General features: G+C 37.6%; 1 protein-coding gene across 1 annotated transcript in view; it reads right to left on the reverse strand.

Annotated features, from left to right (window-relative positions):
* Positions 1 to 14,010, reverse strand: part of SCGN (secretagogin, EF-hand calcium binding protein) — a 107,911-nt gene that overhangs the window by 44,092 nt on the left and 49,809 nt on the right. Inside the window, exons 4-5 of the mRNA XM_006888681.1 lie at positions 10,576 to 10,711; positions 335 to 390 (exon numbers count right to left, since the gene is read on the reverse strand). Of these exons, the coding sequence (XP_006888743.1) occupies positions 335 to 390; positions 10,576 to 10,711 (192 nt within the window). The remainder of the gene's footprint in view (positions 1 to 334; positions 391 to 10,575; positions 10,712 to 14,010) is intronic.

Here is a 14,010-nt window from a genome sequence, read left to right on the forward strand (position 1 = left end):
GGTGCAGGATAGAGCAGGGTTTAGGGCTGTTGTGCATAGGGTCGCTATGAGTCGGAAACGACTCGACGGCACATTACAACAACAACAACAACACAATTTTACAACAGTTTTTAAAAAACTTTTTATGTTCTTTGGGAAAAGTATTTTCATTATTTTCTCAAAGACCCCTGTTTCCTCTAAATTCAAATTCACTGCAAGTTATTGGGTAAGATGTATATATTCTTTAAGATTCCAAGATAGACTGGATTTGTGCCCTTTAGGGAAAGATGCAAGATGATATTAAATCCCTATGAAAGGTATTTCTGATCTGTGGCAGCATACCCACACTACTCACCTTGCCAAGTCATTAAGATCCAATCGACCATCTTGATTTTTGTCAAAAATCTTCATCTGAAAAGTAGAAAAAGAAATAGTTGTAAGAAATAATTGTCACAGGAGTTCTTTTTTAAAGTTATTAAAGCACTTTTCTATTTTTCTCTTCATAACATCTATGTAAGAGCAGATTAAGATTTGTTATAGAATGAATAGAAATCCAAAATCTCTGTAAATGTTCATTAAAATTAATAAAATAAAATTTAAAAATATTTGCTATAGAAGGGATAAGCATCAGCTTCTGTATTAGGATAGATCATAGTCACTAAATTTCTCAGGTTTAACACGACAGAAGTCTGTTTCTTGTCCAGGTCACATGAGTATCAAAGCTGGTTGGGAATTGTGCTCCATGCCTTCCACATCCTAGAACCTAAAGTGACAAAACAGCCAACTTTCTGGAACATTGATGGCTGCCATTGCAGTAGTAACAGTAACTCGCACACTGATGAAAATTTTACTGACCAAAGTAAGTTCCTCTGCACACCTAACTTCAAAAAGATCAGGGCAGTGGGATTCTACCAGGTGTGCTGGGAAAAGAACTGGATCTTTTTAGTGCATAGTAATAAAGATGGCCACAGTTGCTGACAGGCAAAATAAGTTCTTACGTAAGGAATTCAGTCTTGAATTCTGGTCTCTTGCTTTGAGCTAGTTTTTTTCTCTTTTTATACAAAACAAAACAAAACACCCCACCTCCTTTTTTAGATCATTAAAAATCAAGTCTGGAATATATATAGAATACCTCCTGCAGTGTGCTGTAAAAGGACCAAGAGTGAGTAATCCTAAACTCTCAGTTCCTCTTCCACTCTCGGGCTCGGCTGGCGGTTAAGGCCAGGAAAGACTCTGAAAACGCCAAGACAAAGACGGTTTCCTGCTGCCATAGAGCCAGCTTGCAGTTTGCAGTGGGCCATATTCATCGACGCCTGATATCTAGGACGACTAGCCATCGACGTGTGGGCGCGACTGCCGCTGTGTACAGTGTAGCCATCCTGGAGTACCTCACCGCAGTGGTACTTGAATTGGAAATGCATCAAAAGACTTAAAGATAAAACGTATTACACCTCTTCACTTACATCTTGCTATTCCAGGAGATGAAGAATTGGACTCTCTTATCAAGGCTACAATTTCTGGTGGTGGTGTCGTTCCACATATCCACAAATCTGTTAGGGTAGAAAGGACAGCAAAAGGCTGTCTAAAGGATGCCTGGATTCCTTTTTATCTCAGGACTCTAAATACTCTAACAGCTGTCCAGTGTTGGTGATTCCAGTGGACTGTTATTTCTATGAAAAACACAATTTTGCCTTTTTGTAATTCTGTTTGAGGAAATTGGAAGTTTAATTAGTTTTCCAACCAACCAAATTTCTGCATTCGAGTCTTAACCATATTTAAGTGTTACTGTGGCTTCAAAGAAGCTTTTGCATTCGAGTCTTAACCATATTTAAGTGTTACTGTGGCTTCAAAGAAGCTTTTGATTCTGAAATAGTGGGTTTTGATTGAGTTAACTGCTTTAAAAAAAAACTTTGGATTTTAATTGTGATTGAGAAGTTACAGTAACAAACATTTGGTTTTGTACAGACATTATTTCCACTCTGGTGGATAAACTCAATAAACGTCATATCCCAAACTAAAAAAAAAAAAAAAAAGGAGCAAGAACAACACAGAGTTGGCTGAGTCTGGCTTCTACTACCCCCACAAATGAAAACTGTCTCCATCAACAACTTCCACAGTACCAAAGTAATATCTACAAAGTCAGACCTGGTTTCCCACACTCCTGTACCTACTTTCACCAATTCCAAAGCCAATTTTACCAGGAACAGCAGTCCCAAGCCAGGTTCATCTAAACAAACTAGCAGCAGTCCCAAATCCAGCCAATATCACTATGCTTCTCAGTCCAGACAACTACTATGCAAACTCAGTAAACATCATGGTCAATAATTTATCACATCTTGTTCCTTCCTCAGTCTACAGTATATAATCTCTCAATCTAGATAACTTCTCATCCTCTGGCAAGAATGGGCTAAGTCAACAATTCACACTGCCACTCCCATGTTGATCTCTTCTTGTTGTGATATTCCCATCTTCTGACATCAAATTGGATCAATTAATGGTGAGACTAGTCAATCTTCCTAAGGATAGAATAACACACCCTATCTGCAAGACGAAGAAATCACACAAACAGCTGCTGATCATTTAGGCAGGCCAAGACAATGATCTGTCAACCCATCTCATCTGGGGAGTTTCTCTCCTGCCCTCTCCCTCCACCCTTCCAAGCATGATGTTCTTCTCCAAGGACTGGTCCCTTCTGGCCACATGCCCAAAGTATTTGAGATAGAGCTTCAAACCCTTGTCTCCAAGGACAAACTTGGTTTCATCCTCTCCAGGAAAGACTTGTTTGTTCTCTTGGAGATACATAGTATGTTCAATTCTCTTCTCCAGCACCATGACTAAATGAATTCTTCTTCTCTCATCCTTAGTCATTGTGCAGCTCTCTGATGCATAGCAAGTAATTGTGAAAACCAAGGCCTGGATCAGGTGTACTTTTGTCTCTAGACTGACATTATTGTTCTTCAGTACTCAGGAGAGGTCCCAGATAGCAGATTTCCCTAAGGCAATTCCTTTTTTGATTTCCTGACTGCTGGTGCCAACAATGTTGATCTGGAGCCAAGCAAGCTGAAATTATGAACAATCTCAATCTCTTCTCCATCTAGCAGGGTGCTGGCAATTGGCCCAGTGGTGAGAATCTTTCTTTCTGAAGTTGAGTTTCAATCGGTATTGAAGACTGCAGTCCTTGATTTTCTGCAACAAATACTTCAGGCCATCTGCATAACATAGGTTGTTTTCTTCTTGAAGTTGAATTTCAATTCATATTAAAGACTGCAGTCCTTGATTTCCTGCAACAAACACTTCAGGTCCTCTTCAGTTAAAGCAAATAGGGTTGTGTCATCTCCATAACATAGGTTATTGATGAATCTTCCTTCAATCCTGATGCCACATTTAAAATCCAGCCTACTAGATCTCACTAACTTTTAAACTTTTTCACTCATTTGTCAGTTTGTCCTACTATGGTATCTTGAGTGTTGCTATGTTAGAGATTATGCCACCAGTATTTCAAATACTAGCAAGGTCACCCCTGATGAATATATTTTATTAGATAGAATTCCCAAACTAACATGGGCTATGAATAAAGACTCGATGTACTTAAAAAAATTAAGTTACAGAAAACCTTATGTATAACAAAAGACTATTATATATGAGACTGTAAGGAGATGAGCCACATGGGTGGGAAGCACTCAAAATACACAGTAATAACAGCGTGGCACTTGAATATGTTGACACAGCATGGAGTAACATTTAATTCTATTTAATATAGGGTCACCATAAGTTGGAACCAATCAGACAACAGCAACTAACCAAAAACTACAACAAAGTTTTAGATAAAAGGCAACTGAAAATTAAAAAAATTCTTTACTAATTAATTCCTCATTGAGATATTTGATTGAAGAAAATAAGAGATTCATTTTCTTTCCTAACATATCTCAGTTATAGTGCGTGAATTTTGTGACTGTGCAACACTGCAATACAACTAAACATCTCTAAGTAAATCCATAGAAGAAGATTGTTCAGGTAAAATGAAGCACATGTGTGAGATTACATTAAAGATTTTTTCCCATTAAAACATACCAGCCCACCCATTTTTCTGCTCCTTTCAAATCTTTCTTTTACTGTTTGAAAGGAACTATAAAACCCATCATCCCCAAATTCTGGCTTAAAAAATGTCATTTCAGAATGTGTTTAAATTGGTTATAATTTTATTATAGCACTCATCTGGTCACCTCTTTTATGCATAGTAGCTATATGCAGTAGAAGTTGGATAATGGCACATCTTGCTAGAGGGATGGATCATAAACTTTTTCTGTGACTTCATTTTTAAAGAAGTAGCTCTGGTGGCTTAGTGGCAAAGAATTATGCTGCCAGTACAAAGGTACTTGGTTCAGATCTACTAACTGTTCTGTGGGAGGAAGATAGGTAATCTTCTCCCCTGTGATTTTTTGTCAGTTCCAACTTGATAATACACATCAACAAAATAATTAAAGAGATTCTTTAAGGAGCTGCAAGTAGTAAGTAATTTATCCTAAAAGATGCCTGTCTTCTTTCAGGTAACTTACCCTGAAAGACACCTGTCTTCATTGCTGTGTTAATTTGCTTAATGAGAGAAATATATAGTCTTTTGTTTAAAATTGCCTTGGGGAAAAACTGAACATCACTGTGGTAAATTATATTCTGTACATCACAAAACTATGCAACTTGCTCAAGGCTTAGAATCAGAAAAAAAAAAAGAAAGAAAGAAAAAGAAAAATCACTTGTTTAGTTCTCCCACACCTGTCACGTACTGAGATGACTAGCACATATACTCTTTTGTGGCTGTTCCTTTCATTTTGCACAATTTCTATGACTATATGACATATTCTTAATGAGGAAAGCCTGGAGCATACTGGTATAGCAGATCACAAATCAGTTCTTGTGTTGCGGTAAGATATCTTTTTGGGTTCTGCATCTTCAGCTATGTCAGTAATTTTAAAACTTTTTTTATCAACAGAAAATTCTTTTTAAAATTACAGTTCTCCATTGTATAATACTTCAAAATGGAACTGTGCTATAGAAGATTGAAATCTAACCTTCTAGCATTCCTCTCACTCCTGAAGGATTATCTCTGAACCCAGGAGTTCTTGGAAACAACACAGTTTGCTACAAGCACCACTTACATCTTGTCTATCCCAACTCTAATGACCCCATGTGTTGTAGAGTAGAACTTCATCAGGTTTTCAAGGCTGTGATTTCTGGAAAGTGGATTATCAGGTCTTTCTTTTAAGGTACCTCATTCTTTTACTCACTGATTGCAATTCTTTCAGAGTTACTCAGAGAGTTAGTAGTAGAGTTAGTAGTTATTCAGTTGCTAATTGAAAAGCCTTTCCTTTAGTAGAGATAAGTACTTAACTGTTTATACCACTAGAATTCATTAACCATTGAGGGTTTAGGGAGCCCTGGTGGATTAGTGGTAAGGAGCTACACTGTCAGCTCAATGAAACACAATTCAAATCCACCACCTCCCCACAGGAGAAAGAGAAACAATCTCCTCCTGTGTAATTTACTGCCTCTGAAAACTCACTGGAGGGTCAACTAGTGGTTCTGACACGACGGATCACAACAACAATCATGAAAAAAGGTATTCAAGAGTCCCAATATGATGAACGCACCCCTGACCACAACACTGGGCCATTTGTGAATTCCTTACAATTCACACCTAGAGTATTCTTTCACAAAAAGGCCATTTTGAAACACAATATTAGTAGTTCATTACTAGTGCAGTTATCTGAATTTAACAAGTTTTCTTACCCCTTCTTCCTAAGCTAATGATGGAAAAGGAAGCCTCAAAAATGTCTAATTTATAATTTGAAGGATTAGTAGGCTTCTAAGAGCTAGGGTTATTATGAGTAGTACTCAACTCAGAACATCTGACATCAACAAGAGTGCTTAGCCCCAGTGACTAGAAAGTTGATCATAAATATGCCTGACACTGGAAATATGTGTTACACAGTAGAGCTGTTCCATGGAGTTTTCTTGGCTATAATCTTTCTACCAACCTCTAAGTTAGAAGTCAAGCACCTTAACACTACCTGTACAACCCAGACATCTTTGGAATTAAAAGCTTTGATGAATTTTTAATGTTTTGGTGTGAAACATGGGTTTTGAATCTTTAAAACTCTATTAATGGTCATATATCATTTCATTTCATCATCACAGTATTCTTTTAAGGATAGATAGATAGATAGATAGATTATCAGTATGTTATACATGAAAAAACCAAAATCTAGGAAAGTTCAGATGATTTGTCCAAGGAAGCGATAAGGTTTTAATACAAGTTTAACTGTCTCTACAGCTTTTCTCATAAAAATAGGTTCTTAGCTTTATGGAGTCTGAATGTCTCATTATTAGTTTGTTTCATGTTTGTCTATGAAATAAAACATCTGGTGTCCTAACTTATGTCACAGATGTGGTATTTATTTTTCTAATTGATTCTTTTTCTTTTCCTTGGGGGGAAAAAAAATTCTGTGTGTACTGTCCTCAGACATGAATGATATGAATTTCCTTAAAGAAATTTCAACTTCATGGCAACTGAATTAACTTTAGAGACATCAGTTTTCACTGGACTCACCTTGATATAGTACCTTCTTGTACATTTCCCCACCACTTGCTATAATTCAGGAAATAAAAGCCTGAATTATTTTTATTCCCTGTTGACCAGTTGAAGATGGTGAGAGAAGGGACAAAAATTCCATGTTGAAGGGAGTGTTGCTGAAAATAATTATCTTTAACTCTTGTAATAGTTTTTATCTCTATTTCTCCTTCCTCAAGACTTAAACTCCAGCTTAGTCAACTCATTGTGACTACTAACATTACAACTGGGTGCTCTTGTGTCTTAGTATTAAGGAATTATGTTGCCAGCTCAAAGGTATGTGGTTTGAATCCACCAGCTGCTCTATGGGAGAAGGATGGACAATCATCTCCCTTCTGGTTCACTGCCTCTGAAAACTCATTGAAGGGTCAGCTCTGAGTCAGCTACAACTTGATACATAACAGCAACAACAACAATTAAATTAGAAGTGCTACAAAGCCACTTGCAAATGGAACACAAGCTTTCTGGTAAATGCCTTGAAATCCTGAACACTGATGATTCCCAATAGGAGTCCAAAGATCCCTCAGAAACTATGTGGCTACCATGCTGGGAAAAGTAGAGAGTCAGAAAAAGAAAAAAACAACCTGGAAGAAGAGAGATCGATTGATTAGTAGAAAATAGATTGGCACGATAGGTTTGGAGATCATGAGGATGGTGCAGGATAGACAAGGACCAGATCTATTTTTCATAGAGTTGCTGTGAATAGACGTAGACTCAATAACACCTAACAATAACAGATTCATGGTATCTTCTTATCAGAATAAAAATACCTAGGAAATATTATGAGTTCAATGTCAGACCACCATAATAAAATGAATATCACAATAATTCACTCAAATTCATATGCTCATTGCTGTTAAATTTGTTGTTTGTTCCCGAGGGCATATACACTATTCATTGCCATGGAGTAGATTCGGGGGAGTAGTGACCCTCCATTGAGTAGATTCTGGGGAATAGTGATCCTTCATCAAGTTTGAGAGAATGTACATTTTAACTGGAGGAGACTGATCATCTGTCTCTCACAGACTGGCTATTATATTTGAACCACCAGGAAAATGAAGCCTTTTAATTAGCAGCACAGCACAAAACTGTCTAGGCCTCCAAAGGTCTTTCATGTACCACATACTGTAGTCTATTAAGGTACCATTATGATGCAGTCCATAATGTATTATGCTTTAGCCAAAGGATCAGCAATTCATATCCAATAGTCACTATGAAAGAAAGATGAGTAGTCTCCTCCTATAAAAATTTTCAGTCTCATAAAAGAAAGTGTTTATGAGTCAGAAGAAGAATCCAGGCCTTTGAGTTGTGGTGCTGGAGAACATACTATGAACTCCCAAGAAAACAAACAGCTTTGTCCTGGAGAGAATGAAATAAAGGTGCTCCACGGAGACAAGGGACCAGTCCTTGAAGAAGAACATGATGTTTGGAAAGATGGAGGAATCCCACAGGAGAGAAGGACCCTGTGTAAAGTGTGTCAGAAACAATGAGATTGGCTCAGGGTCTGGGCAGGGTTCAGAGCTATTGTCAAAAGGTGGCTATGAGTCGCATTCAGTTCCACTGCACATAACAACACGAGTTAGAATTTACTTCACAATAGTGGGTTTGGTGTGTGATAGCATTATAAAAAAATTGAAATATTGTGAGAATTGCCAGAATGTGACACAGAAACACAAAGTGAGCACATGCATTTCGGAAAAGTATTGACAAGAGACTTGCTCAACCTGAAAAATACAGTATTTGTGAAGCGCAGCAAAACAAAATGTGATAAAACAAAGCTCAACAAAATTAGTCTGTAGGTCTTTTCTCAAATAAGAAATGCTGAAGACAAATATTACCGTAAGGTAGGGAGGGGTGACAATAAATTTTGTAAACAATTGTTAGTTGAAAATTTGAGATGCAATAAGGTGTTATTGTGTGCCCTCAAGGAGGAAACAACTCATTATTGATCCTTTAACAAGTTTTCAGAGGCAGTGAATTACATGAGAGGAGGTGTGCCCATTCTTCTCCCATGGAACAACTGATAGATTAAAATTGCATGTCTTTGGGATGACAATGCAAAGAGAAATGCAAATAATTCAACAGAATTAAAATACAAGCCCCTTTCTTGCCTATTCACAGTGTCTTGGGCATCCTTTCAGAAAAAGTTTAAGCACATAAACATATAGATGTATACATATAATGTCTAGTATATATATATAATTTCTAATAGTGCATAAAGTGTATCTAAGTGAAAAGTTTGTTGTTGTTATGCACCATCAAGTCACTTGTGATTCATAGGGATCCTATGTACAATACCTCTGAACCCTGCTCTATCCTGAACCAATTTTTCGTTGTCTTTGACACACCTACCTTATTACCCCAGTAGTCACTGACTTAATACATCTCATGCAGGGTCTTCCTCTCTTGCACTATCCCTCCACCCTTCCAAGTATGATGTCTAGGACTGATCAACATGCCCAAAGTAGCTCAGAAGGAGCTTCAAAATCCTTGCCTCCAAGGAGCAGTCTGGTTTCACCCTCTCCAGGACAGACTTGTTTGTTCTTTTAGTGGTTCAAGTTATATTCAGTACTTTTCTCCAGCACCACAGCTCAAAGACATCAGTTCTTCTATTATCCTTATCCATTGTCCAGCTCTCAAATGCATAGCAAGTAATTAAGAAGATCATGACTTGGATCAGGTTCACCTTAGTCTCCAGACTGATGTCATTGCTCTTAGTACTCTGGAAAGGTCCCTGACAGCAGATTTTCCAAATGCAATTTATCGTTTGGGTTCCTGGTTGCTGGTACCAAGAGTGCCGATTGTGGAACCAAGCAAGCTGAAGCTGTTTACAATCTCAATTTCTTCACTGTATAGCATGATGCTGCCAATTAGCCTAGTAGGGGTTTTGTTTGTTTGTTTGTTTTCTTGATTTTGAGCTTCAATCCATACAGAAGACTATAGTCCTTGACCTTCTGCACAAATGTCTCAGATTGTCCTTAGTTTTTGCACACAAGCTTGTGTCATCTGCATAGTGCAGGTTGTTGATGAGTGTTCCTCCAATCCTGATGCCTCATAAAGTCCAGATGAAAAGGTATGGAAATAGGATGCATCCCTGGCATACACCTTTCTCAATCTTGAATTATGTAGTATTTTCTTGTTCTGTTCTGATGACTGCATCCTGGTCCAAGTATAGGTGAAAAGTGGATGGTTGAAATCCACCAACCACTCTGTAAAAATACAGGCAGTGTCTTCCCATAAAGATTTATAGCCTTAGGGAGTCCTGGTGGCCTACTGGCAAGAAATTGCACTGCAATCCCAGAGGTAACACAGTTTGAATCCACCAGATGCTCTGCTGGAGAAGGAGGGTCAATCTCCTCCTGGACCAGTTAGATCCAATTTGACAGTACACACACAAAAATAATAAAAATAATAAAGATTTTAGAAAAATATTTATAGCCTTGGAAAGATGATGGCGCATTGTTAAGAGTTGGAATGTTTATTAATGTGTAAGGAGTCCTGGTGACACAGCAGTTCCCTGCTTAGCTGCTAACTGAAAGGGCAATGGTTTGAGCCCACCAGCTGCTTCCTGAGGTAAAAGCCTGGCAATGTACTTCTATAAAGGTTTCAGCCTAAGAAACACTACATGGAAGTTCTACTCTATCCAATAGAGTTCTATGAGTTGGAATCAACTGCATGACTTGGCAACAACAGCATATGTTTTTACATTTTTTTCCCTTTAAACTTTGAAAAGTATTCTCCTTCTTGGCTTCATGGTAAGGAGTTGTGCTGCCAACCTAAAGGCACATGGTTTTAATACATCAGCTGCTCGATGGGATTAAGGTAGGGTTTTAATCCATCAGCTGCTCCATGGGATAAAGGTGGGCACTCTCCACCCTTGCAATTTACTGCCTCTGAAAACCCACTGGAGTGTCAGCCATGGGTCAGTTCCAAGCTACAATATTCTTTAAAAGTCTGGAAGATCTGCTGACACCGGGTCCACACCGGGGGGCTGCCTGTTGAGGCAAAGCCCCTGCAGGGGAGCTGCTTCCTGGTGCCAGGCTCATGCTGGGGAGCTGCTTGCTGTTGCCAGGTATGCGACAGGCAGGGAGCTGCTGATGCACCCATCTGGGAGCAACATGCCAGGGTAAGCAGGAAAGTTAGAATCTGAGTGAGTGTGAGCCTAGAATTCCAATCCCATCATCGCAGTCATATGCCCAGAACTCCAGTCCTGACACTGCCAGTTCATGCCCAGAACAACACTCCTGACATGCACCAGGAGTGACGCTGGAACTTGAGTGAGGTACTTTGTGCTCTTTGACTGGATCACAGGGGACCAGTTAAGCCCAATCAGAAGAGAGCAAGAAAGCTGGAGCTCATTTTTAAAGGGAAAACCAAGGCTTCCAGGTTTTCAAATCAGGTCTCTGTGCTCTGCCTTGTGTTTCCTCACATCTAGTCCATCAATTGCCTTTAGCCCAGAGTACCTTGGGCTCCCTAACTGTGGCAGTTGTAAGACAGAAGAGGCTGCTTTCACAGACCTTTTGTCTTTTGAACTGAGAGAAACCCAGGCAGAGTAGCAGCCACACCTCCTTCTGGAGTGGTGACTATTGCCTCAGACACAAAAAACTCTACCAAAGCAAAGGAAGCAATCTACCTCATCTCCTACACAAGTTCAAAGCAAGATTTCACTCCTAAAAAGTGGCACAGTATTAATGGATTTCCTGAAGCCAGAAAGTCTGATGAAACTTTCTGACACAGAATTTTAAAAAAACAATGATTGGATATTTTCAATGGATGAAAGACAAACTTGAAGAATTACAGGACACCACAAGGAAAAACCAGTAGGAGCTTTAAAAAAAATCCAAAACAATGTAGATAAAACAAATGAGGCATTAGAAGCCCTGGACAAACAAGAAACCACAATTCAAACTATGAGGACCAATGTTTCAGATGCTGTCAACATGATGAACAGAGTTGAGAGAAGGAACACAGAACCAGTGAGATAGAAGATAGATTTGTCACCACTGATCTGCTAAAGCAAAGAGCAGAATCAAAAAGGAATGAAAAAGAAGAAAACCTAAGAATAATGTAGACACCATCAAGATAAATAACATGTGCATAATTGGAATCCCAGAACAGGAAGAAGCAAGTAAAGGTGCCGAAAAAGTTTTAGAAGAATTACTAGAGGAAAACTTTCCAAGCATAATGAAGAATGAAAGAATATATATTCAAGCAGAGCAAACACCATATAGAATTAAACCCTAAAAGACAAACACCTAAGGAATATCATAGTCAAATTTGTCAGAACCAAAAATAAGGAGAGAAATCTGAAAGAAACAAGGGAGAAATAAAGAGTAACCTATAAGGGAAAGCAGATAAGATTAAGCACTGATTTCTCAGGAGAAACCATGTGAACAAGACAGTGGAATGACATATATCAAACACTCAAAGAACACAACTGTCAACCAAGAATACTGTACCCAGCAAAATTATCAGTAAAATGAAGGAGAGATCAAGATATTCCTAGAAAAACAGAACCTAAGGGAGTTTGTAAAAACAAGACAAGCATTGCAGGAAGCGCTAAGAGATGTCCTTCTTACAGAGGTGCCACAGAAAGCAGGATGGACCAAAGTAACTAACACCACCAAAAAGAACTCAACAAAATAATAGCAATAAAACCCTGCATCTCAATAATGACACTGAATGTGAATGGTTTGAATGAACCACTGAAAAGAAAAAGAGCAGCAGAATGGATAAAAAAACCCAAAATCCATCAATATGTGGTCTACAAGAGACACACACCTGAAAAAAAATGAAGATAAAGAAAGACTGAAAATAAAAGGGTGAGGGAAAATATGCCACGCAAATGGCAACCAGGAAAAAAAAAGCAGGAATAGCAATATTAATCTCTGATAAAATAAATTTCAATGAAAAAACCATAACAAAGGACCAGGAAGGTCACAACATAATGCTTAAAGGGTCAATAGAACAAGAAGATATAACAATAATAAATGTTTATGCACCAAATGAAAGACCTGCAATATATATAAAATGAACATTAACAAAACAGGAAAAGGAAAGAGACAAAACTACAATAGTAGTTGGAGCCTTCAACACACCACTCTCAAGAAAAGATAGAACTACCATAAAGAAACTCAACAAAGATGCTGAAGAATTAAACCACAAAATAAACCAATTCAGTCTCATAGATATTTATAGGCTAATGCACCCCCAAAAAAGCACAGTACATCTTCTTCTCCAATGTGCATGGAACATTCTCCAGAATCAATCACATTTTAGGTCACATGGCAAGATATAAACTTAAAAACATAGAAATAATATAAAGCATCTTATCAGAGCACAATGTTACAAAAGTAGAAATAAATAACAAGAGGATAATGGAGGGAAAAGCATACATTTGGAAGCTGAACAACACTTTGTTTGAACATGGCCGGAGTACTAGAAGAAATAAAAATAGAAATTAAAAAGTTTATTGAAACATATATCAAACAACGACAATGAAAATGCCACATAACAAAACCTCGGGGAAACAGCCAAAGCAGTAACCAGAGGTCAATTTATAGCAATAAGCAAACACATCAAAAAGCAAGAAAACAATGATCATTGACTCTCAAACCCAACATCTCCAACAAATTGAAAAAGAACAGCAGGAAAACTTAACACCCTCTAAAAAACCTGAAATTATAAAAATTAGAGCAGAAATAAATGAAATAGAAAACAGAAAAACAATTGAAACCATCAACAAACTAGGAGTTGGTTCTTTGAAAAGGTCAATAAAATCGACAAATCACTAGCAAAATTATCAGAGGAAAAGACACAAATAATCTGAATAAAAGATGAAATGGGCAATATCACAACAGAACCAAATAAAATAAAAAGGCTAATATTGAAAAATTATGAAAAATTATACTCAAACAAATATGAAAACCTAAAGGAAATGGACAAATAGTTAGAAATTCACAACTTACCTAAAATGACACAAATCAAAATTGAACACCTGAACAGATCCATTACAAAAGAAGAAAGTGAAAAGGTAATAAAACAATTTCCATCCAGAAAAGTTCTGGACCAGATGGCTTTACAAGTTAATTTTATCAAACATTCAGAGAAGAACTGTAATAAAAAATATGTAAACTATTTCAGAAAACAGAAAAAGATGGAATTCTCCCAGATTCTTTCTTTGAAGTAAACATAACCTTGATACTAAAGCCAGGTAAAGACACCACCAAAATAGAAAACTATAGGCCAATATCTCTCATGAACACAGATGTAAAAATCCTGAATAAAATCCTGGCCAATAGAATCCAATGATACATCAAAAAAATAATCCACCGTGACCAAGTGGGATTCATAACAGGTATGCAAGGATGGTTCAACATAAGAAAAACAATCCATGTAATTCATCA

This window comes from Elephantulus edwardii, unplaced genomic scaffold (assembly GCF_000299155.1).
Source record: "Elephantulus edwardii isolate Elephantulus edwardi_28Jun2011 unplaced genomic scaffold, EleEdw1.0 scaffold00070, whole genome shotgun sequence".
Classification (NCBI taxonomy): Eukaryota; Metazoa; Chordata; class Mammalia; order Macroscelidea; family Macroscelididae; genus Elephantulus; species Elephantulus edwardii.